The following is a 25,279-nucleotide window of genomic DNA, read 5'->3' as shown; positions in this document are numbered from 1 at the left end:
AAATTATTATATTTATGTTCCAGCCCCCCGACCATCCGCTACGACATAAATTGGGCCACGGCTGAATCTAGTTGCCTACCCCTGCTTTAGAATGTCTCTCAGACACCCCTACTGAACTTCCTCATTCCTGATCGGTTGGACCGTCTCCTCTCCACCCTGCCTGAACAATAACCCTGCCTGTGTGTACTTGTGTTTAGGGGCACCTATGGGGTTGCCAGTCGTGCCGGGGTGTAACTATGCCCACCTGGCGCTAAGAAGGGGGCTGGGAGTTCTGTGACCCCTGACATCAAAGGGTTGGGTGGGGGGGTTCTATTCATGGTCACATCGACAAGGAGGAATCCCTTTCTATGGTATAGATAGTTCTGGGTGTGTGCAAGGTTGTTCTATATATTTTACACGCTACTGTTGTCTATCGCTGGACACTGGAAGCTGTGTGGAAATGAGAGGGAGCGCTCGATCTCTCTCTCACAAGCAGACACACACACACACATCGTTGTCTTGCCAGGAGGATGCACATCTCAGCAGGCACGTACGATACTCCATGCTATGACGAAGATAACAGGTGTTGTTCAACAGGAGGCAATGAGTGTGACAGGCTCAAGTCATAACAACCGGGCCCAGGTGTCAGACATACACACACGCACATACACTCAAAGAAAAAAGCACGTACGCACACACACACAAACACACTCCTGTGAACTCGGCGCTCGGACAATGTGAACCAGTGTGAAGTCACAAACCTGTGAGAGCCGTGTCAGTGAGATGAACAACCCATGGGTCATACTCAGTGTTTCACATCTCACTGGATATACACTGAGTGTACAAAGCATTAAGAACACGTAATCATTAGGGAGGAGATGCAAACCCAACCTTAGATCAGTGTCTACATACTTACTGTACTGTGTGACCTTGGAAATTACCATGGAGTAAAATGGCAGGCAAGGTCAACTTGTAGTACCACACACTTTTCAGTTGTATATAAAAGCCCCTATAGCACTGTTCCAAATTATGGCAAAACACTATTACCATGAATGAGTGTTTGAGCCTTTTTAAAGAAACATTTATGTTTCAGCTTGCTTCTCTGCAGGCTTTTCACAGGCTGTTTGGAAAACCATTTCCACACCGTAATTAAACTTAATTTCAGCCATCGAGATAAGGATACCTACCGAAGTAAATCAACAAAGTGTTCACAAAAAAAAAAAAATGAAACATGAAAGTGAAATCATACAAAATGAGCCTGCCTTTTTTCATGTAATTTCAAGTGGGCTTGGAAGTTCAGGCAACAAACATGAGACCAATGTCCATTTTTATGCTCATCTTTCGTACTTCACGGTTCATTGCGGTTCGATAAATGTGCCCCAAGTAACACCGAAGAATCCACTGTAACCACTCTTTCATTTCACTTTTCCAAAAAGTCACACTAGGTTGCTCTCGTTCAAAGTGAGAGTCAACAGTAAATACAGGTGGACTCAACCTTTTTCACAGGGTTTGTTTGAGTTCCTCTGGCATGCCCCAGGCTACAGAGAGGAAAATAGGGGACTCCTGGGTGTTGAAAGAGAACAGCTTCAGAAAGAGGAGAGCAAGTACATCTATCGCCAGCACATCCTCTCAGAGAATGTCTCCATAGCCCCTGTGTGTTACAAACGGACGTACGCAGCACGCACACACTCACACACACAGTGCCTTACACAGTGACAGAGACTGACGCCTGCAGACAAATAGGGTCAGGTATCCTCTACGCCCCATAGCCTCACTAACCTGTAATGAGTTGTGGTGTTGGGGTTGGAGCCAGTCGGTCGGGGAGTGTGTGTGTGTGTGTGTGTGTGTGTGTGTGTGTGTGTGTGTGTGTGTGTGTGTGTGTGTGTGTGTGTGTGTGTGTGTGTGTGTGTGTGTGTGTGTATCCCATCCTAAGTGAGAGAGGAGAGGGGATCCAGAGGTGAACGTAGCCCAGGGCTGATAGGGCAGCGGTGTATCAGTGTACTGGCTAGAGAGAGAGCCCCGTGAACCACCTCAATTCACTCTGTCACAGTGGGCCTCAGAAATGAACCACTACACAGACGGACTCAAGCAAATCACAAACAAAACACACAGTGACCAATAAGGAGAGTCCCGCTGCTGTAGAGGGCTAATCCTTCAGACAGAAAGCGAGAGAAAGAGAGGACAGGGAGATGGAGAGAAGAGGAAAAGAAAGAGAAAGAGGATTTCTCAGGTTAAAGGTTCAGTGCAGTCAAAAATGAACAAAATAATTATGTAACAAGACACATAATAAGTTGAATGGACTCACTCTGTGTGCAATAATTGTGTTTAACATGATTTTTGAATAACTACCTCATCTCTGTACCCCACACATACAATTATCTGTAAGGTCCCTCAGTCGAGCAATGAATTTCAAACACCGATTCAACCACAAAGACCAGGGAGAATTTCCAATGCCTCACAAAGAAGGGCACCTATTGGTAGTTGGGTAAAAATAAAAAAGCAGATCTTGAATATCCCTTTGAGCATGGTGAAGTTATTACTTACACTTTTGACGGTGGATCAATGCACCCACTCACTACAAAGATACAGGCGTCCTTCCTAACTCAGTTGCCGACGAGGAAGGAAACCGCTCAGGGATTTCACCACGAGGCCAATGGTGACTTTAAAACAGTTACATAGTTTAATGGCTGATAAGAGAAAACTGAGGATGGAGCAACAACATTGTAGTTACTCCACAATACTAACCTAATTGAGTGAAAATAAAGGAGACATGTACAGAATAAAAATATTCAAAAACATTAACTTTTTGTCCTGAATGCAAAGTGTTATGTTTGGGGCAAATCCAATACAACACATTACTGAGTACCACTTTCCATATTTTCAAGCATAGTGGTGGCTGCATGTTTATGGGTACACTTGAAATCAATTGTTAAGGACTGAAAAGTTTTCCAGCAGGACAATAATCTAAAACACAAGACCAAATCTACACTAGAGTTGGTTACCAAGAAGACAGTGAATGATCCTGAGTGACCGAGTTACAGTTTTGAATTAAATCTGCTTGAAAATCTATAGCAAGACTTGAAAATGTTTGTCTAGCAATGATCAACAACCAATATGACAGAGCTTGAAGAATTTTGAAAATCCAGGTGTGTAACGCTCTTAGAGACTTACCCAGAAAGACTCGCTGCCAAAGATGATTCTACAGTGTATTGACTCAGGGGTGTGATTACTTATGTAAATGAGATCTTTCTGTACTTAAATTTCAATACATTTTAAACATTTTCACTTTGTCATTATGGGGTATTATTGTGTGTAGATGGGTGAGAAAAAATATATTTAATCTATTTTGAATTCAGGCTGTAACACAACAAAATGTGAAATAAGTCAAGGGGTATGAATACTTTTTGAAGGCACTGTATATTTCCACACTACGAGGTTGGAATAATACTGTGAAATTGTGAAAATTATGATGCCCTTTATGTGTAAGAGCTGTTTGAAAAGACCGCCTGAAATTTCTGAACATTTTGGTGGGATGAATTTTGGCCTGCCTGGTGACATCACCAGGCAGTACATTAGTTAATAGACCAATAAGAAAGAGAGTTCCAAACCTCTCTGCTAATAACAGCTAGATTTCAGTTTTCCCTTCCCCACTCAGACCACTCCCAGACAGTCCTAGCAAATTTCTTGCTTGAGAAATTGCTCTTTGCTAAGAAGCTATTTTTGTTACTTTTTGACTATATTCATTGAAATCAATCACAGTAAGGTACTTAATTGTTACCCATAAATGATTTGATATTGATATTTAAAAAAAATGTCTGCATTGGACCTTTAGAAAAACATAATTGTCCTCTTCAAGCACTGAAAAAAAAAATCCATCAAATGTTTTCTAATATATACTCCTGTTAGAGGAGAAAGAGAGAGGGGGAAGGAAAAGAAAGCAAAGACTGGTTAGAGGAGGCAGGCAGGCGGCAGGGGCAGGTGGGAAAGTCAACACACACAGCCTACTTTATTCTTACCATTTCATCCATCTTGCTGGAGTTGTACTAATAAAATGTCAAGTGGAGTTGCCTGATATTTAATCATGAACGGGCTGAGCTGCATAGTGGTACCCAGCCCCAACACCACCGCTCCTGCAGCTCTGGCCCCAGCCCCGGCCCTTGACCTTATCAGGGTCTATGTTGGTTAAGTACAGGGGCGGCGGAGGATTCTTGAGCCTCATCAGGAAGAAAGACGTTTCACACACATACACAGTCTCACCCACTACAGTAAGACACACACATAGCACATATCACCAACATCAAAAGGTTCTCTATAAATGATATATTGTCTTCAGAGTAGTTTGGTGCATTAAATAGAGTTATTAGAGTATGACATAGATAGAGATAAGAGAAAGTGTTCACCGGGATGCTGGCCCATGACTCCAATGCTTCCCACAGTTGTGTCAAGTTTGTTGGATGTCCTTTGGGTAGTGGACCATTGTTGATACACACAGGAAACTTTTAAGAGTGAAAAACCCAGCAGCGTTGCAGTTCTTGACACAAACCGGTGCGCCTGGCACCTACTACCATACCCCGTTCAAAGGCACCCCATTTAAATATTTTGTCTTGCCCATTCACCCTCTGAATGGCACACATACACAATCCATGTCTCAATTGTCTCAAAGCTTAAAAATCCTTCTATAACCTGTCTCCTCCCCTTCATCTACACTGTGATATCAATAAGGGATCATAGCTTTCCCCTGGATTCATCTGATCAGTCTGTCATGGAAAGAGCAGGTGGTTCTTAATGTTTTGTATACTCACTGTATATCCAAATTTGTCTGAACTTTCCAGTCTTCCAGTCCAATTTAATTCAACTTCCATCTCTCATTTATTAAAAAGCGATCTCTTTTGGACACACAAAATGCAACCTACTGACAAATACACACAGACAGAGCAGCACCAAATGCTAGTTACATTCCTTTTAACAGTTCCGACACCCCGCAGCTGTGTGCATGACTGTGCATATTTGTGCCGCTCCCGCTGGATGATGCGTGCAGAGAGATACTTCACACGCTGACCCCTCTCTGAGAGAGTGAGGTATCATGGAAGATGAAGACAGCAGAGATGGGCTCTGTCTGTTGCTCATTCCAAACAGTTAAGATCCAAACAACAGTGTGAGAGATGAAAACATTCTTCTCACACATGAATAATGGACTTCAGATTTGATTGGATAAGAGATAACACGGTGCTCAAAGAATAGAGTAGCCGTATGTGAGTGTGATTAATATCCTTAGTGAAGGAAGTGAAGGACGAAGAATAATTACAAAATGCCACGATAGCTCATAAGAGAGAATGAGAACGTATAAAGGGCAAAACAAGGAGGAGTGAAAAGGAGAGAAGGAGAGGTAGTCAGTGGAGGAGAGGAGGTAATGAACTCATTTCCTTCACCGTTAAAGCTGTCAATGGCCTTCAGAACAGTTTAACAAATGTTAAACAAATGTTTTTTTAAATCGACAACATGTGGTAATATTATACATTGTTACCTTTATGTTTCCCCCCATTTACTTAAAGCTTGACGAGGGGAGAGATGGAGGGAGTGGACAGAGGGGGAAAAGAAAGGCTTTCTAGCAAAAAGCAGGCAGAATTTACGACCCTGTTCCCTAGATCTCGTTACTTGCTGTAACTGGCCCCCAGAGTGAATTCCTAGGGCCCCAAGCCCAAGCCGGAATAATGGAAAGTCAACATTTTCTACACTTTCTTCTGACGGCCCACCGGGATGGTTCTACCTGCCTCCACAAAGCAAGGGTCTGAGTCCCAACACTGACTACACTGACTCTTCAATCACATTATTTTGACTCACTTTAAAGGGGCAATCTGTACATATGTTTTTGTACTTTTAAATGAATTAAATATGGTCCTATAGCCATTCATTTTGATTAGAATCCCAGACTGCCCCTTTAACCTAACAACAATTATTAACTAATAGTAGGTTAGTATGCCGACAGACATGATATAATTATATTTGTTGTGTTTTCTCAAATGTAAAACTCTGTATAGCAATATCTATTTTCCAGTTTTCTTTTTACAAATCCATGTTACTATATATATATATTTTTTGTTGTTGTTGTTGTTGATGAAAATAATATTCTAAGATGAAATAAACATCAAGAAACAAACACACATGTGCGCCCTCCTTCTGAACCTCTAGGCCAGTAGAAAGGTGGGAGGGGCCTTTATAAAGCCAATTAAGAGAAGGCACTGATGTGACAGCTGGCCCCTCCCACAAACCCATTGCCCCCTTCAATCAACAGACAGGCCTCTGGGAATGTATTCATAAAGCGTCTCAAAGTAGAAGTGCAGTTTAGGATCAGGTCCTCCCTGTCCATATAACCATATTCCTTATGATCTAAAAGGCAGAACTGATCCCAGATCAGCACACCTACTCTGAGAGGTTTAATGAATACGGGCCCTGGAATTCTGAGATATACTGAGGTCTTCCTTATCAACAGCATTACCATAATCAATATTTAATATCAAAGTCAATTAGCCAACATTTGTAATGTCAATAATGTTGGTAAATGCAATTTAAAATGTTAAAACAGAGGGCCTGTAAAAGGTTTAGAGCATTTGTATAAAACACTGTGATAATGGTGACTTGGGAGTATTTTAAATGTCAATTGAAATCATAATAATGAATCACTTTCATCGTTGACATTTATTTTATAGCATATAAACGGTTCATACACTTAGGTTATACAGTTCCAATTGTATCTGCATTTTATTTTCTGAATCTTTATTTGGAAGAAAAATCTAAAGATGAAAAGCATTACTCAACAAACCCTACTTAATATTTGAACTGGTGAGTGATGTAATGGCATGGCTGTCGAATCTTCCCATTATGGAATTGACAGTTGAGCACAAGGCTTTGTTAACCTTAGGCAGATTGAACACACACACACAGGCCCGCATGCACACGTGCACATACACACAGTGACAGGCTGACTGACACACACAACTAGCTGTTAGCACCTGTCTGTTATCTCCTCTCCTCCAGACTTTCTCTTCCATTGTGCAACATGGGCGAGCTACAAATTGAGATCTCAAATATAAACAGGAGGGCAATAGATTTCTGTACAGAAAATCAAGTGTACTAATGTGTTACATGTCGAATTTCAAAAAGGCCACTAGTAGATAGATAGATATTATTCTTGTAGTCAAATAAATAATTTGCTGTGGTCTTAAATTAATGAAACCTACAAAGATCAAAGGAAATGTAAGGCGAAATGACTGACTGGGTTATTCATTTTACCCATATTGTTACTACTCAATAAAAATGTGAATCACCAGTGCCACATTCTCATTTATTTTGGTACATTTACAAATTAATGAAAGGGGCATTTCAATAGCTGTTGAGTTGGGTTGAAACAAACATATATGACATCAAATAAAATCTAACAACAATGTAGTACAACCTACTATTAAAATTAAAATGGTTATGTAGCTGTGAGTTTAGTATAAATAAATACTCTTTATCAATACCCTTGATTCTTAAACACAATTTCAGCCACAACATACATGTAATAACCAGCAGAAATTTAAAAAAGATGTATTCCATATGCCCTAAAAAAACTAATGCAAAATTGTCCACAACTGTGTACGTGTAACAACCATAGTAATAGAATCACTAAAATATATTTATATGGTAGTAACAGCAGCTCTTAAGTAGAATTTAGCAACATGTCTAAACAGGTTTACCTGGGTAATGACTCAACTGTAAACCAGAGCAGGGCTTGTCACATGTCTAATCTACCAAAGACTTGATTTTTTTCGAAACCTGCAGTATCCATCAACCACAAAATGTACAGGTGCCTTCAAAATATCACACTTCATCAAACCAGACACCATCCATTTAGGTTTTCAAAACTGGTGTATTACAACAAAAATTATGTAACTTCAAACTGCCCACAATTATGCTTATAGGCATTTATCTCATTTTCTCTCTAGATCCTGAAATTGCTTGAGAAAAAAAAGAGAGGGAGAGATACTTTACCCCCGCCTCTCCCGCCCATTTCACAGAGTGGCACGCAACTTTCTTTTACTTCCCTTTTTTTTCTCCAGTGAAAATTGAAGGGGCTTTATGTCAAATAAGGCTAAAGCCAGCCACTCCATATCAAGCCACGCAGCGCGAAAATTACTGTGGCCATGATAAGACTGCCAGATAGAGTGGGAGAGGAGAGAGAGGAGAGGAGAGAGGAAAGTGAGAGGAGGGGGAAAAACGAAAAGGTGACTCTACTCAATTATACTGCAAAATTGGTATGACTGAAAATGTTTCATTCAGGTGACTGATAGTATCGGTGAAACGGCAATGCAGATAAATAAAGGGGACTTTTGTCAAGAATAAACACCATTAATCATGAAGCCAGTTACCGCGTGACTGCCTGTCCAACGAATACAGCCTGACGCCACAGAGAAGGTATTTTAAAAAGAAGGGAGGAGGAGGAGGGGAGGAGTGGATGGGGGGAACCTGGTGACTTCACCAGAAGGAGGGTGCCCTACGATTTCGCAGAGAACGGGGGATAAGGGGGAAAAAGGGAGGGAGATGAGAAAAGTGGCTTGCTCTCCTCCTTCTCATTACTGACAGAAGCCACATAGAGATCATCTAGAGATGATAAAGAAATCATCATTGGAATTTATAGTCCCATTTTATATTTATTACAATTTATCAAGGTTTAATATTACCATGATTTATTTAGGGTAAAGGAATAAATATAGGCTTATACTAAACAGGTTCATTTATAGGGAATTTACAAATGGTTTACAGACACTTATGAACACATTAATAAACGTATACGCCAACAGAAAATGAAAACTGCTAATGTTTGCCAACGTTGAATGAATGAATACAAAATGATAAAACTGCTTCACATACAGTAAGAAAGGGTGAAACATCAGTCCAAAATAACTAAAACCCTCAACACATGAAAAGGAAAATCCAAAGGAAAGCTTAAACATGTCTCCATACATTTACAGTATTTTCCTCTAGCTCTTTATGAAAGCTGCTACACTATGCCTTTTGTCATTCAGCGTGCCTTTTGTCATTCAGCGTGCCTTTTGTCATGAAGTAAGTGTGTGTGTGCGCGCGTGTGTATGTGCGCGTGTGTATGTGCGCGTGTGTATGTGCGCGTGCAATGCCAGGCATCTCACCATCTGGAGTAGATGAGAAATCTGGAGGGAGGTGTGGAGATAAGACTATGGTCTTTATGCTAAGCAGCACGCCGCTCCTCAATGTCCACATTTGGCTTTCTGACAACAGTTTATGTAAATAACCAAGCAAAAATGGCGTACACCTAAAAAACACACTCTTCTCTCAGCCAAAAGGACACAGAGCGAGAGAGAGAGCGAGAGCACCAAAATGCAGATATGGAGGTGGGAAAATTACAATTCAGGTAACATTTTATAGATAATGGGGGGAAAAACAGCTCATGGTCCGTTGGTTGTAGTTCCGAATTTATGTGCCGCTTCATAAATAAATGTTTCATATGTTCAACAAGGTTTCAGTATGTTGTTACTAAGATGGAATGATCATTCTCATAATTGCATGAAAATCAATTACACCCTTTTTTGGGCAGTTAACTATGGTTTCACTGTAGCCGACTACAGAGTGCTGATGTTGTATTGAAATGAATGGGGCCTGCTGCTTTTCCCCTGGTAGCCTCACAGAATACCTTACAGTCCGTTTGTGGACCACAGCTGTACAAATACACTTCTGAATGCAATAACACCACAGACAGGACGCAGCATACCTTTACAGGCCCAACACACACACACACACACACACACACACACACACGCACAGGCGCACATACGCACACAGACACACCTCCACCCCCTTCCAGAGTCAGAATCCACGTGTATATTCACCACTTACACAGAACATTGTGCCAAATCAGTATGTGTTCCTTTTCCCAAAAGGTTTTCCATTATCATCTTTATATTGTGACTGACATCATTACTATGACACAAACAATGTCATAGAGAATCCTCATGAGACATTACAAACAAGTGGCAGAACTAACGATATCATGACAAATCGCACACATTATCTGAGTGGATACGAATCTGTGGAGATACAGTACCTACGTTTAAACATTCCATTGTGTATTGTAGTCAGGAGTAGATCATTCAAGCTAATTCTTAAGCAAATGCCTGCAGTGTCTTCTGAAAGTATTCAGGCTTGAATGATCTTGACTTTTTGCACATTTTGTTAGGTTTCAGCCTTATTCCAAAATTGCTGAACAGCTATTTTCAGGTCTCTTTAGAGATGTTCGATCGGGTTCAAGCCCGGGCTCTGGCTGGGCCACTCAAGGACATTCAGAGACTTCTTGCGTTGTCTTGGCTGTGTGCTTATAGTCGTTGTCCTGTTGGAAGGTGAACCTTCTCCCCAGTCTAATGTCCTGAGCTCTCTGGAGTAGGTTTTCATCAAGGATCTCTCTGTACTTTGCTCCGTTCACCGTAGGGATGGTGCAATGTTTCCGTGACGCTTGGCATTCAGGCCAAAGAGTTCAATCTTAGTTTCATCAGACCATATAATCTTGTTTCTCATGGTCTGAGAGTCCTTTAGGTGCCTTTTGGCAAACACCAAGCGGGCTGTCATGCGCCTTTTACTGAAGAGTGGCCTCCGCTTGGTCACTCTACCATAAATGCCCGATTGGTGGAGTGCTGCAGAGATGGTTGTCCTTCTGGAAGGTTCTCCCATCTCCACAGAGGAGCTCTAGAGCTCTGTCAGAGTGACCATCGGGTTCTTGGTCACCTCCCTGACCAAGGCCCTTCTCCCCCGATTGCTCAGTTTGGCCGGGCGGCCAGCTCTTGGGAGAGTCTTGGAGGTTCCAAACTTGGGGACCTTCAGTGCTGCAGACATTTTTTGGTACTCTTCCCCATATCTGTGCCTCGACACAATCCTGTCTCAGAGCTCTAAGGTTTTTGCTCTGACATGCACTGTCAACTATGGGACCTAATATAGACAGGTGTGTGCCTTTCCAAATCATGTCCAATCAATTGAATGTACCACAGGTGGACTCCAATCAAGTTGTGGAAACATCTCAAGGATAATCAATGGAAACAGGATGCACCTGAGCTCAATTTCGAGTCTCATAGCAAAGGGTCTGAATGCTTATGTAAATAAGGTATCTGTTTTAAATTTTTAATTAAAAACAAATTAAAAACGTAAAACTTGTTTTCGCTTTGTCATTATGAGGTATTGTGTGTAGACTGCTGAGGATTTTTATTTATTTAATACATTTTAGAATAAGGCTGTAATGTAACAAAATATGGAAAAAGTCTGAATACTTTCCGAAGGCAACGACCGTGACAACGCAAACAGTTGCGAGTCAATTACTTATCCCCTAAGAGTGTTTTGTTGTTTCAGTGGCCACATTCAAGCGCAAGGGCCTCTAACCCACGACTAAACTCCCATGCAGATAATTGACTTGTAGTCAAATACCTCTGTTTGTTCTCGGCCCGTCTCCGGGTGACCGAGACCAGGCACTGTGCCACAAGAGAGGGCCTTTTGTTTCCGCCGGTAGTCCTCAGTCGGGCCAATAATGTCCCCTATGAAAGGCCCCAGCATCCCCCACAAAGCCCCCCAGCCCCCCCAGAACCCCATTAATATAGGCCAACACAATGAGAGTGACGGTGGGGACCAGAGTTTCCATGGAGTCTGCTCTTCACTGGTCCATGTGTTTATTTAAGCAGGAAGTGAGGAAGCATCCTCTCTAGAGGAGGAAAAGGTCAGCTGTTTCTTGGTCAGAGACACTGAGGTAGTGGGGAAGAGGCCTGCTGATCCTAGATCAGCTGCACTGAGGTCCTATTCTATAGTCATTAAGAAGTGGTTGGACAGAGCTCTATATGCTGAGGGTTTTGATTAAAGACTCCACAGTTTCCCATTTTAGACGTGTAGGACTACAATCCTCTATTATGTGGAAATGGATAACTTTCTTGAACAGTACATCATCAATGCACCCACACAAGGAAGGCAACCCCTGACCCTATCTTTAATATTGAATGGCACACGGGTGCCTTCCCATGCAATAATTCATAAACTAAACGATTATCCTAGCTCCTGCCTGTAATTGCACTCTTCCCTGCCTAATAGGGGTGGTGTGTAGCAGGAGTGAGAGAGAGAGAGAGGGAGTGGAAAAACAAAGGAGAGTTAATTTGTGATTTCCTCCGCTCATTTGAAGGCAAATTAAGTGTCAAGCAGCTAATACAGAGTATATTTCATTTTATGAGCTTTTAATTTAATTCCGTCGGTCTCATATCGCCGGGTGCCTTTAGCGTAGCGCCTTCGCTAACGCTCCGTCCTTCCTCCCTCGTCTGCAGCGCTGGGACGTAAACAAACATGTTTCAATTAGACCTGTCACAATAATAGGACAGGATTCTGTTCATTTGCGACGTCGGTTGGACGGCAGAATGTATCATGAGAATATGAGGCGGCTGCGTGTTTTTCTACCGGACAAAGTCCTAGCATTAGCGATGTTAGCGTTAGCGTGACAGCTAGCATTTCGAAGCTGGATTGATTGTACCGCCGCGGGGCCAGACCCACTGTAATTACCCGCTGTAATGAAACCTCTGTATGGGGAAGTAATGCCAATAATACTCTACTGTGTACTTAGCCATATCTTTAAGAGGGCTAACAACGATTAATTCTGCTCACTAAGGAGAGTTTGTCTTAAAACAATTCTATATTTCTGTCTGAACCCCCCCCCACCTGTCCCCTGCAGGGCCATGCATGTTCTCTCTGTGTGCAGGGCCATGATGGCATTGTTGGGGGTGACTGGATCAAAATGCTCCTTCGTAAGGAATTCCAAAACACTATCCAATGAGACCAAATTGCCAGATGTATTGTTCCAAAGCAATACTGAGTTTATGTTACAGTCCAAATCTGAACCAAGGAACTACAGTAGCCTACATAACTCGGTAATCTGTCAACTGGACTGTACAAACCCTAAACATAACTTCAGTAACACAATGTAACACTATTTCCTACTCTAAAAAGCAGCAAGAGTAATGACATTGAGAGCAGAGGGGTTAGAGCTTGTAAGTAAGCATTTCACTGTAAGGTCTACACCTGTTGTATTCGGCGCACGTGACAAATAAACTTTGATTTGATTTGAGATCTGAAAGGAACACGTGTAACTCGATAATGTGTGTACTAGTACCCAAGTCAATTTGAATAAGATCATGCACTAAACTGCCTTGAAATAATGAAAAATGGGGCCTTTCAGCGTGGCGTGTCATATTAAGCAGCAATACAAGTGGATAAACAGCCCATAAGTACGGCAACGGTTGCCACGTCTCACGACCATGCCTCCACTGACAGGTTGAGCAAACGAAGCGCGCCAGCCAGATAACTCTTATCCGGACAGAGATCGAGTGACTGAACACATTCGTTCTGTGCTGCGCAACTTCTCTTACCCCTTAATTTAATTCAGCGGGTTCCATGTCTCCCCCTTCCCCCTAACCTGTGCTCCAGATCTCTCCAAAGCGCCTCTGACTGATAACAAACACGGCTGTTTGTTTGAGCCGTATTGGCGACGCATGTTCTCTGCAGAAGCTAAATGCTCAATTATATTTGCCATTTTGTTTGCGTTGACACGGGGCATCAATCACTAACCCTTTTTTATTTCCTTGCCTCTCCCTCTCTCCTCTGAGACGAGGGGGGGTGGGAGTGTGAGGGTGGGGGGAGACATAAAAAATGCATTATGCTTAGTGGCACATCAGCAAGGGAGAGATATGACTCCTGAGGATGGGGGGGTTGATAATGAAGAAGAATTTCAAACATAATGTGGCCCAAGTAGCTGCCCCATCCAATTTGTCCCAGTCGCGCACTGATCGCTTCCTTGCTGTCTCTGGGTGAGAAATTAGTGCTGCAAGGGCGACAGAGCATCCACTACCAGCACTCACTTTTCAGGCAGAACAGAGAGCGAAAGCGGTGGAGTGAAAAAGAGACAAAGAAGGGAGAGAGTGAAAGACAAATTCCCTCTCATTCTAACTAATATGTGTGTTATTTGTGTGTGTGGGTGGGGGGGGGGGGGGGGGGGGTGCATACATGGTACAGTGCGTATGTCAGAAGAGATGTGTGTGTGTGTCAGTGAAGGTGTGTGTGTCAGTTGAGATGTGTGTGTCAGTTGAGATGTGTGTGTCAGTGAAGGTATGTCAGGTTGGGAGTTGACAAGACTTGATCACTGTGCTTATGAGAATAACATGCTCAGAGGCCCTAGTTTCCATTTTTCTGACACATGTTAATTTGCGTGTCTCTGACATGTGGATCATGTTACTCCCAGATAGGGCTGTGGCCTTTGATCTGGAGAGCAGGGGAGCACAGAGCACCTCTGAGGAGGATGCAACATGCCTTGGGGTGTTGGAAACAGGAGCATCTTATTAATATTGCCATTAACACTACTGGGGGTTCTTGCTGATACCAATGATATGATACTGATATCCAAATCACTTCCCATTAGGCCTGACTGGTAGAATTGTACAAATTCCTTTGCATTATTTTATTTAAAGAAGAAGTGGATGTGTACGGGGATGGGGGGGTTGTGTGTGTGTGTGTGTGTGTGTGTGTGTGTGTGTGTGTGTACAGTCTGGGACACTCACACGTGTAGAGGGGGAACAGGGGACGGCTCGTAGATGTAGCGTCCCTGGGCATGTCTGTCGTCGATGGGCACCGGTGGATGGAAAGCAGGGAAAAACTGTGGCGGTGCTGCATGGGGATAAAGAGAAAGAGAAAAGAGAGAGAAAAATGTTAGAGATGACACTGCTACAGACAATCAGCCTTAAAGCCAATAACATTTATTTTATAAAGCCCTTTTTACACCAGAAGTTGTGACAAAGCACATATCTCTTTGCGTGCCATTGAATCATGGTTGCATGTATTGCCTCAATGTGTTTTTGAGGGAATTACTAAGTAATGTTCCTCTTCAGCCAGTCTTAGGACAGAGTAATGAAAAGCAGTGGTTGATGGCCATCTTTCAGGAGGCCCTGTCCAAATGAGACCTCATTAAAAATAACAACTAAAAAGCCTCACTGCCTTGGAATGTTCACTAAGAAGTACACTTAAAACATCTCAAAATAAACCCAGACACAAATTAACTGCAAGACTTTTGCCTTTTGTCTTGCTGTAAGTCTGATCAGGCATAAATACACTTTTTACACAAAGACTAACACTGAGGAACAGCCATTGAAACAGAGGGAATAGGGAGAAAAATTGAGGATGCGTTTGGAAATCATTTCAGGCAGGGAAATGATTCGTCACAACTGTCAGAGAGAAGTATCTAATTCCCCAGATAAAACATTTAAACATTTGCATAATATCAGCACTTTGCTATTTTTACCTTCTGAAAGAGAAGCTGCTGAAATGTTGCATGAGCTGGAAACATACAACTACATAAGTTCAAGCATCCTCACCTCAACTGCAACATCTATCCTATGGTATACAATCCCTCAAGCAAGTGCTGGAATGCTGTGTTTCGAATACTTCATATATCCATTGTAGGACAAGTTCAGTATGAGCTTGTCTATTTAAGTGCATCTTGCCCACACTTCCCGAGGGGCTACTTGAACCCTTGTGAAAATGGAAAGGGTTAAAACACACACACACACACAAACAGGGAGGGGAGGAGGGCGCTTTGTGATAGGAAGTGTTTTTAGCGTGTAAACATCTGGCGACTGTGTGCTAGCAGTAGTGGGATGGGCAGGCTGCCAGGCAGCCAGGGGGAGTGGTGCCCAACAGCTGGATCTAGTTGTGCACCCTGGTCAATGCCAAACATAGGGCCCACTGCTGGGCAGCAACACAGAGAGGTTTATCCCCCTGGCTCACTCAGGCTTGCTGCTCTACCTCAACTACCTCATCACTCACTAGCTCATCACTCACTAGCTCAACACTCACTAGCTCAACACTCACTAGCTCAACACTCACTAGCTCAACACTCACTAGCTCAACACTCACTAGCTCAACACTCACTAGCTCAACACTCACTAGCTCAACACTCACTAGCTCAACACTCACTAGCTCAACACTCACTAGCTCAACACTCATTATTAACAGGTTGGCTGATCACCACCTACCCTGCCCAAGCTCGACCAACAGGACAACTCGGACAGGCCTTGAACTGCAGCGCATGCAGGTCTTAAAAGGGAAAGGTGTTGTATCACGAGTCATGTAAGCAGATGGATATAAATCAGATGCATCCTGGTGAATAGATTAGGAATGTTTTCTATGATTGCATACCAGTTGTGTAATCCTTTCTAAATAGCGGCTTGCATTGTTTATCAAAATAGAGTATACAGCACAAATCAACATGGAAAATGAACATGGAAAATGAAACGTAGATCATGAGGCTCAAAAACATACTGTGGAACAAATCTGTACTATTACATTTCTTTCCATTGTCTTACACAAATGTGAAAATGTATTTGAAGTGAACTTGTTTTTGTAAGAAAGATAGGACCTCAAAGAGACGTGATAGCTAAATGCCTACTGCAGCAGCCCTCTGGCACTGTGTTTGACTATCTGTCTCTTTGATAGCTTCCTTCTGATGAATCATGTTTGGCCTAGCTCTCCTTCTCCATGTCTTCTCTGAAGGAGATGAATCTGCTATTAGTTATGTTTATCTAACACAGTCTTAAAGTTATTGGATCCAATGCACTAAGAGCAGTATTGGTTTGCTAGTGTCTCTAAGCCGTGTCCTTGACTACTCATGTGAAACCCTGGGCTGAAACTTCAACCTGTGAGGCAGGGCAGAGGTCTATGGAGGGACTATACAGATTTCAAATTGCAGAACCTCTCCTGCTCCAGTCTGAATGACACTACTTCTCCTCCTCCATCTCCTCTACCACACCCGCCTCTCCACTCTGGATTACCCAGATCCCAACTCTGTTTATCCCTCTGGAGCTGCTCACTCAACACACCCCTGTGCCTTCCCCCTCCTTCCTTCTTTCCTCCTTGAGTTTCCTATCCTCCCTCCTGGTCTTAGCCAACACTCCTCCCTCGCCTCAGCTTACAGCAGTCAGTTAAGGGAGCTGCTTTATTTGAATCCCTGTCCGAAGTTTACTTTAGCAGGGCACCTATCTAAATAGGCTCTGCCACACTACCTCCATTAGGAAGGCAAACAGCCCTCTGTGCCACTTGAACGAATGTATATAGTTCAGAGAACAAGGGAAAGGAAGGGAGAGGGAGAGAGGGAGCGAGGGAGAGAGGGAGAGAGAAAGTGTGTGGGGGAGAGAGAGAGAGGGTGGGAGAGAGAGCAACACAGCTGGAGGTTATATAGAGTTAATGCGCGTGTCACAGCTTTTACCCTCCCCACCGCTGATATAGTAAACCATTACAGGGTAAAGCGTAACTTGTACCCTAAATGGCACCCTATTCCATATTTAGTGCACTTGTTTTTACTGGTTAAGCAAGAGAGAGGGAGATGACTCCATCCCACAATCCATCTCCACTGTCTCCTGTGGGGACTACTTGGTTGACTGGGAGTAAATTGCCCCTGCGTGTATTCAGGGGCCTCTTTAGAATACAGACACAGCTGGAGGTTATATAGAGTTAATGCGCGTGTCACAGCTTTTACCCTCCCCACCGCTGATATAGTAAACCATTACAGGGTAAAGCGTAACTTGTACCCTAAATGGCACCCTATTCCATATTTAGTGCACTTGTTTTTACTGGTTAAAGTTATGCGTTACACTGAGTGTACAAACATTAGGAACACCTTCCTAATATTGAGTTGCACCCCCTTTTGCCCTCAGAACAGCCATAATTTGTCGGGGCATGGACTTTACAAGGTGTCAAAAGCGTTCCACAGGGATGCTGGCCCATGTTGACTTAAATGCTTCCCACAGTTGTGTCAAGTTGGCTGGATGTCCTTTGGCGTGTGGACCATTCTTGATACACACGGGAAACTGTTGAGCATGAAAAACCTAGCAGCTTTGCAGTTCTTGACACACTAAAATCAGTGTGCCTGGCATCTACTACCATACCCAGTTCAAAGGCACTTCAATCTTCTGTCTTGCCCATTGACCCTCAATGGCACACATACACAATCCATGTCTCAGTTGTCTCATGGTTTAAAAATCCTTCTTTAACCTGTCTCCTGCCCTTCACCTTTTGATGAGTGGATCATTAGAATCAGCTGTGTAGTGCTAGGGCAAAAACAAAAATGGTCACCCCTTTGGGTCCTCAGGACCAGGACTGAAAACCAGTGATTACACTGATTGAAATGGATTTAACAAGTGACATCAATAACGGATCATAGCTTTCACCTGGTTTCCCCTGGTCAGTCTGTTATAGAAAGAGCATGTTTTGTACACTCAGTGTAGATGGGGAATAGGGTGCCATTTGGGACGCATCCATACTGTATTGTACCAACCAAATACAGTATGTCACTAACAGCCCAAAACCCTCAAAAATAATGGGGCACAGTGAGGGAACTTTTTGCTTTGGAGGGGGGTTGTATCAAAATGTGTCAATTTGAGTACATTTCCAAAACAGCAACTCATCAACAATTCATCACTATCCAGTACCAAATAAGTTTACAATTATTTTGAAATATTTTAATGACCCTGCATAACTTTGCATGGGAGCAGTATGCATTTTTGTTTCATATTTTTTTAGAGATGGAACTCATTAAGACATGATTACAAATGGGTCTGTAATGAAAGGGCAATTAGTGGGCAACTTTGACCAGACTCATTAGTTGTAATTCAACACAAAACACACCGTTACTGAGCACCAAAAGCCTGCTGCTTCCCCTTCATTATGAAGAGGATGATAATTACTTTTTATTTTATAGGACACTTAAAGGATTTTAAAGAGGGGGGGTAGAGAGAATAAAGCCTGAAGCATATCATTCTAGTTGGTTGTTATTAGATCATTTCCTTCCGTTATGTGAGAAATGTAAGGTCTAATACAAAGCGTATCATTATTTTTTATTTAACTAGGTAACGGCCATAGACAAACTATGGCCGTTACCTAGTTAAATAAAAAATAATGATACGCTTTGTATCACTTGAAAATAATCTGAATAGTCAACTATAATCGAATCTGAACCGTAACTTGACATAAACAATATCTCTGTTACATAATCAGAAGAGTTGATGACTTGTCATAACTGAGATTCTTCCTGTCCCGTACTGAGTGCTCCCTGACACTCCTCTGGCACTGTCTTTGTCCCAAATGCCGCCCCCCCCCCCCAAAGGGTGCCCTATTACATATAGTGCACTACTTTTGACCAGTGCACTAAATAGGGGATAGGGTGCCATTTGGGATGCATACGCTGTGTCATCTGCAGCTTGACACTGAGGAAGAACAGTCATCCAGAACCCACTGAGCTTCTCCTCTGCGCCTCAAAGTTCTGGTGCAATAGCACAAAGACGCAGTGACAGATTGTCATAACCGACTAAAGCGGAGTGAGAAAAGGGCTGCTGCCGGGGCCTGCTCTGCTCCAGAGGTTTGTGAATGGGTAATGTGGAACATATGACGGCGGTGCTGGGCCTGCCAAGTTTCATTACGCCACTTCTCTCCTCGCTCATGATCTCAGCACTCAGGCACGCTCGCCTGCACCGCTGCCCCTAGCCAGACGATGGCTGAGGAGCGAGTAGAGGGGCGCTTGCTTAGTTGAATGTGTGAGAGATGCTCGTTGAGTGTGTCTGGGAGGAGGTGTGTGTGCGTGTGTAAATTACTGTGAGTAACAGCTTATGTGCATGAATGACTGAGTGTGTGCATACACATGTGTATGTACCGCTAAGCAAGACCTAACATAACCCCCCTGCAATCCCCTCCTTGTCTCTCCCCTCCACAAACTGTGTGACATGTCCACCACAAACACCTCCGCATGATCACCAATCACACCAGCACACCTGTGTCTGTGTTTGGCTACAACTGTTCACATGAAAGGAACTCCATGCGAGTGTGTGATGTTGGAGGTCATTTTGGGGGATCAGCCCCTGCTCTGCTTGCTTGTGTTTGCTCACACCGAGACCTCAAGCTGAACATGTAAACAACACGTTCCGGGACTGTTTAGCTAAGCTCAGTGGGAGTTGCTGTTGACTTTTGGAGTGGTTTGCTTAATTACGGTCCCAGACTGTTGTACGTCTAATAGGCTAATTACCACTGAATAAATTAGCCTAATGCTCCAGCTGTGCTGAGGCTCTCTGCAGTACGGTACGAGGTGTGTGTGAGTGGCCTAGACTCAGGAAAACATCTAGTGTGTGTGTGACTGAGGAACAAACAAATCCTTTACTCAGCAAAGACTAACTGTGAGAGAGAAGACAAGGCGAGAGAGGTAGAGGTTAAATAAAATAAGAGTGTTTTAATTCTCTCTGCCATTCATCAACGAGAGAAACATTGGCAGATCGCACTTTCTCCTTCACCATTAAATCAATACAGTTCTCCTCTCTGTCTCTGTCTCCCTCTCTACTGCAGAAGTCACTCTACGCAAGGTCTTTTGGTCTGTGCCTAGGCATTGCTGACCGTTTAAACAAATAAGGCCACATACTGTAGTTGTTTAAACCAATCAGGAAGCAGGCTAGAGATCAGGGTTGAGATTAGGCAGACAAATATTTTTGGTCAAAGTAATTTACCCTCCCTTATTCCCCCTACCGTACCCCTCTTACCCCACCTCAAACAGCTCAATGGAAGTCCCGCATCTGCAAGAGATTTACCAAGTGGAGTCAATATTAACAAATTGCGCACCCGGCAAGGGCCCTCCCTCCTCCTTCCCTCCTCCTCCCTCCCTCCTCCCTCCCTCCTCCCTCTATCCCAGTACAGAGCAGCAGAGAAGAAGTGAAGGTTATTTCATGGGGTCCTCTGTGGAGCGCCAATCTATCTCCTGCATTTGGTGAATTCCTCCAGATTGCCTAAGCTGGGGAGCAGAACAAAGCGCCGTGCGTCGGATCACCCTCCTCTTCCTCCCTCTCCTTCCCCTCCCCCTTTCCCAGCTGGGTAGAGATTTACACAGCGATTTAGCAGCAGAAACACTGCACTAAAACTCTCTAGTCTCCACTCTGTCTCCCACTCTCTCCCTCTCTCTCAATTCAATTCAAAGGGCTTTATTGGCATGGGAAACACATGTTTCAATTGCCAAAGCAAGTTAACAAACATTACACTCACAAAAGTTTCAAAGGAATAGAGACGTTTAAAATGTAATATTACGGTTATTGTAACGATGTGCAAATAGTTAAAGTACAAAAGGGAAAATAAATAAACAAATATGGGTTGTATTTACAATGGTGTTTGTTCTTTACTGGTTGCTCTTTTCATGTGGCAACAGGTCACAAACATTGCTTCTGTGATGGTATTTCACCCAATAGATATGGGAGTTTATCAAAATTGGATTTGTTTTTTTATTCTTAGTGAGTCTATGTAATCTGAGGGAAGTATATGTCTCTAATATGGTCATAAATTTGGCAGGAGGTTAGGAAGTGCAGCTCAATTTCCAGCTCATTTTGTGAGCAGTGTGCACATAGCCTGTCTTCTCTTGAGAGCCAGGTCTGCCTACGGCGGCCTCTCTAAATAGCAAGGCTATGCTCACTGAGTCTGTACATAGTCAAAGCTTTCCTTAATTTTGGGACAGTCATAGTGGTCTCGCTCTCCCTCCCTCACTCTCCCTCACTCACTCTCCCTCACTCAGCAGCCAGTCCAAGCAATGATACATCTTGCGGTAGAAAGGAAATTATTTAAACCTCAGCTTAACTCAACAGGACCAAGCTACACGCTTATCTGGGTTATATTCCCATGTGATTGATATTGGTCCGACCAAGACTATACTATTTTCAGATCTGTGTTTTTTAAAAGTCTAATTCCAATTAATAAATAGGAACATTTTGTGCCAGACCGTCCACGAAACATATTTTAAGCATGTCTAATGCATAGTGTATTTATATTATAGTACTATAACTATATGATAAGATGCATTTTATTGGCAATTAACTTGAATGGAAATGTGTATTTTATGCTCAAATCCCAACTGTCTAGGCTGGTGTGAGTCTGAGTCAATGGGAAAGTGCGCTATCCTTTCATTCTCTCACAGCCTAATGATACAGGTCCACTCTGGATTGACCCTCCATAGCCTCGATATCCCCACGGTGCAGCTCCCCCCTGGGCCCCACGGCAGGTAATATTGGGGCTGACCCAGCATGACAGCGTGTAGGAGAGTAACTCTGCTGTGTGAGAGTCAATGACTGAGGCTAATACAGCTGTCCTGGCTGTAAGGCTAATAATACACAGGCCTGGCCCGGCAGGGGAAAGAGGCACTCGGACCCAGCTCAGTTCTAACCCCCACACACACACACAGAGACAGAGAGACACACACAGAGACAGAGAGACACACACAGAGACACAGAGACAGAGACAGACAGACAGACAGAGAGACAGACAGAGAGACAGAGACAGACAGACAGACAGAGACAGACAGACAGAGACAGACAGACAGAGAGAGAGAGACAGAGAGAGAGACAGAGAGAGAGACAGAGAGAGACAGAGAGAGAGACAGAGAGAGAGACAGAGAGAGAGACAGAGAGAGAGACAGAGAGAGAGACAGAGAGAGAGACAGAGAGAAGCTAGCGAGCAGGGTTGGGATTCAACAAGGCATTGGTCAGCATGACTGTGGCCATGGGCATCCAAGTTGATGTCCACGTGTGTTATGGGGACAGTTTAGGATAAAACTAGGAACTTAGTAGAAATGGTTTATTTACTATTATCCATTTCCCTCATTAGTTATGTACATTTTACATTGTGTTGATTTATTCTTCAGTCTGATAGATTTCTTTATTTTTTAAACGTGATTTTTAAGATTCAAGAATTGTCCTTTATTCACATAAAAAACTAAGTTGTTAGGAATTTGCATGTGTAGTGCACGTGCTTGTTTACAGACACTCTCTAAGTAGACTATATCTATTGTCCATTATGGGTGTCTAATGGAGGAAACGGTGGGTCACACCATGCAGTGTAAAGCAAAAGGGAAACCCAGAGCTGTGTCCCAAAAGGCACCCTATTCCCTACTTATGGATTCTGGCCAAAAGTAGTGCATTTTAGTGAATAGAGTGTCATTTGGGATGCAGTGTCACAGCAAGCAGACAAATGACTGCTGGATCTTAGGAGTAGACAGGGGTCGTCACCTCTGGGCCAATTACAGCCCTGGCTCTTCCCCTCCGCAACACTCTCTGTAGCTCTCTCTCTCTCTCTCTCTCACACTCTTCCAAGTCTTTCTCTGTCTCTCTCCACATGGGCCTATATTTCTGTTTCTTCCTCACTTCACCCTCTTTCTCTCTCTCCCTTTCTCTCCCCCTTCTCTCTTTGTCCCTTACTCAAAGCCGAGCCTGATCTCTCCCTCCTCCCAAAAACAAGGACAACTTGTAATCCATTTACTCCACCCTTGTCAACAAATTCCCCCCCCAAAATAATCCTGAACGACTTACAACCAGAGCTAGGTACTATCAAGGGAATGGAGGGAGAGATAGAAGGGAGAACACACAATGAGAAGGAGCAATTGCACCCAAAGAGAGAAGAGAAAAGAAAAGGAGAGTAGAACATACAATACTGTACACAGGGGAGCGAGGGAGTGTAGAAGAGAAGAGAAAAGAGCGGAACTTGGTGTCACAGTGATATTTTAGCATTTTGTCACGCAGGCGGCGCCGTGTAAAAACTTAGAGGATTAACGCTGCCGGAGTGCTTTAATGAGACCTGAAAGTTGCGGGCACCGGAGAGCAATGCTGATTGAGCCGGGCCAGAGAGGCTGGCTCCCGGAGGCCCCTGCAGCAGCCCAGCGGTCCAACAAGCCCCAGCCATGAGCCTAAGCTCAACCTGCTCACACCGAGCCACATCAAAGCAGCCCCGGCTGGGGGAGCCGAGCCGAGGAGAGAGAGGAGAGGAGGAGATGGAGGAGAGGAGGAGGAGAGGGGAGGAGGAGGAGAGGGGAGGGCTGGATGGAGGAATCCCTTATCTCCTCCTGAGAGGATGCTGCTCTGTGGAGCGAGATTGTCTGGAACTGTCACCTGTCCCAGCCATCTTTGAAGGAAACACTAAGCCTATGATGGGCCTGACCTCCTCGAGCTCCCATTCCTTTATGTCTCTCTTCATTTTCTGCTTTGTTTACATCCCCCCTCCTACTCTTCTCTCCTTTACTATCCTTCTCCAGTCTCACTCTCTCATTGGCGCTTCTCTCCTTTTTTGCCCTTCCATCTCTTTCTTCCTCCCTTTCTCCAGTCCTCTTTCTCTCTCTAATTTCTCTCACTTTCTGTCTCTCTGTCTCTTTTTCTCTCCCTCTCTCTCTTTTGTAAGTCTCTACCCTGTGGTATGGCCAAGAGGATGTACTCTAGTCTCCTTATTTGCTCCAGCCCGTAAAGGAGCTGAGAGGAAACATGTTAATTACCCAGCATGTCTCAGCCCCCTCCTCCTATAGAATAATAGGTACAGTCCATCCTTAGGAGAGAAGAAGAGAGGAGAGGGGGGAGGGAGGCGTTGGGGGTTGGTCGAAGGGATAAGGGTGCTAACTCTATGAGAAGAGGGACACAAATCGCTGCGCTACAGGGCTGGGCGGTGAGATTTGCTTACAGTGAACAAACATATAGGCGGGCATGAAATGAGTGTGACTGTCCCACTCCACACCCGGTGATCATCCTGCTTCTTATTCCCACTGAATACTTCAGGAGGGAGAGAAGACCCATGAGCCTCGTGTTATTCCTGCCTGCACTCACGTCTTTATGGACATTATGTTGAACGACATTATTGTTGTGTTTGGTAGCGTGTTTGTTGGTGTTAGTTGTGGTGGTGGCGTATCCTTACGGACAGTCAGAGAAACATGCTGCAAGTCTTTTTTTAAGCCTTCGCCGCTTCAAAGCACGTCTATTGTTTTAGGCATGTGATGCCTCTGTGCGTTTTCTGACCGATTAGCCATTCTTAATTTGACAAGGGGGTCCAAAACACAGACAGATGTTGCAAGAATGATATGAAGAAATGCTGAGTACTCATTTGTTAAGAAATTTCTCATTCTTTTTGAGCCACTCCAAATGAATATTGTTATTGTAACAATATTATTAACAACATTGTTAAAAATGCAATTCACGCACATTCTCGGGCTCTGTGGTACTAAGAGTAAATGCAAGAAAGCCTGACCTTCACTTAGAGCGAAAGTGTCTTTCTTTGACCACTTCAAACTTTATCCGCATTGTACTGTGAGATTCCTGTAATAAGCTGTATAAAAGGGGATCACAGCGATTGTCCATGGTGCGCTGGACTGCGGAGCTAATTCAAGAGCTGCCCAGCT

At 43.6% G+C, this 25,279-nt stretch overlaps 1 protein-coding gene across 4 annotated transcripts in view; it reads right to left on the bottom strand.

The window, feature by feature from the left end:
* The window catches only part of LOC106578655 (transcriptional activator GLI3), a 197,012-nt gene that overhangs the window by 82,770 nt on the left and 88,963 nt on the right, over positions 1 to 25,279 (bottom strand). For all 4 annotated transcript variants that reach the window (XM_014157694.3, XM_045702221.2, XM_082965706.1 and 1 more), the window contains exon 4: positions 14,619 to 14,724. In XM_014157694.3, the coding sequence (XP_014013169.3) occupies positions 14,619 to 14,724 (106 nt within the window). The remainder of the gene's footprint in view (positions 1 to 14,618; positions 14,725 to 25,279) is intronic.

The sequence above is a fragment of the Salmo salar genome, chromosome 19, assembly GCF_965601325.2.
Source record: "Salmo salar chromosome 19, fSalSal1, whole genome shotgun sequence".
Lineage (NCBI taxonomy): Eukaryota > Metazoa > Chordata > Actinopteri > Salmoniformes > Salmonidae > Salmo > Salmo salar.
This window is presented reverse-complemented; position numbering and strand designations above follow the sequence as displayed.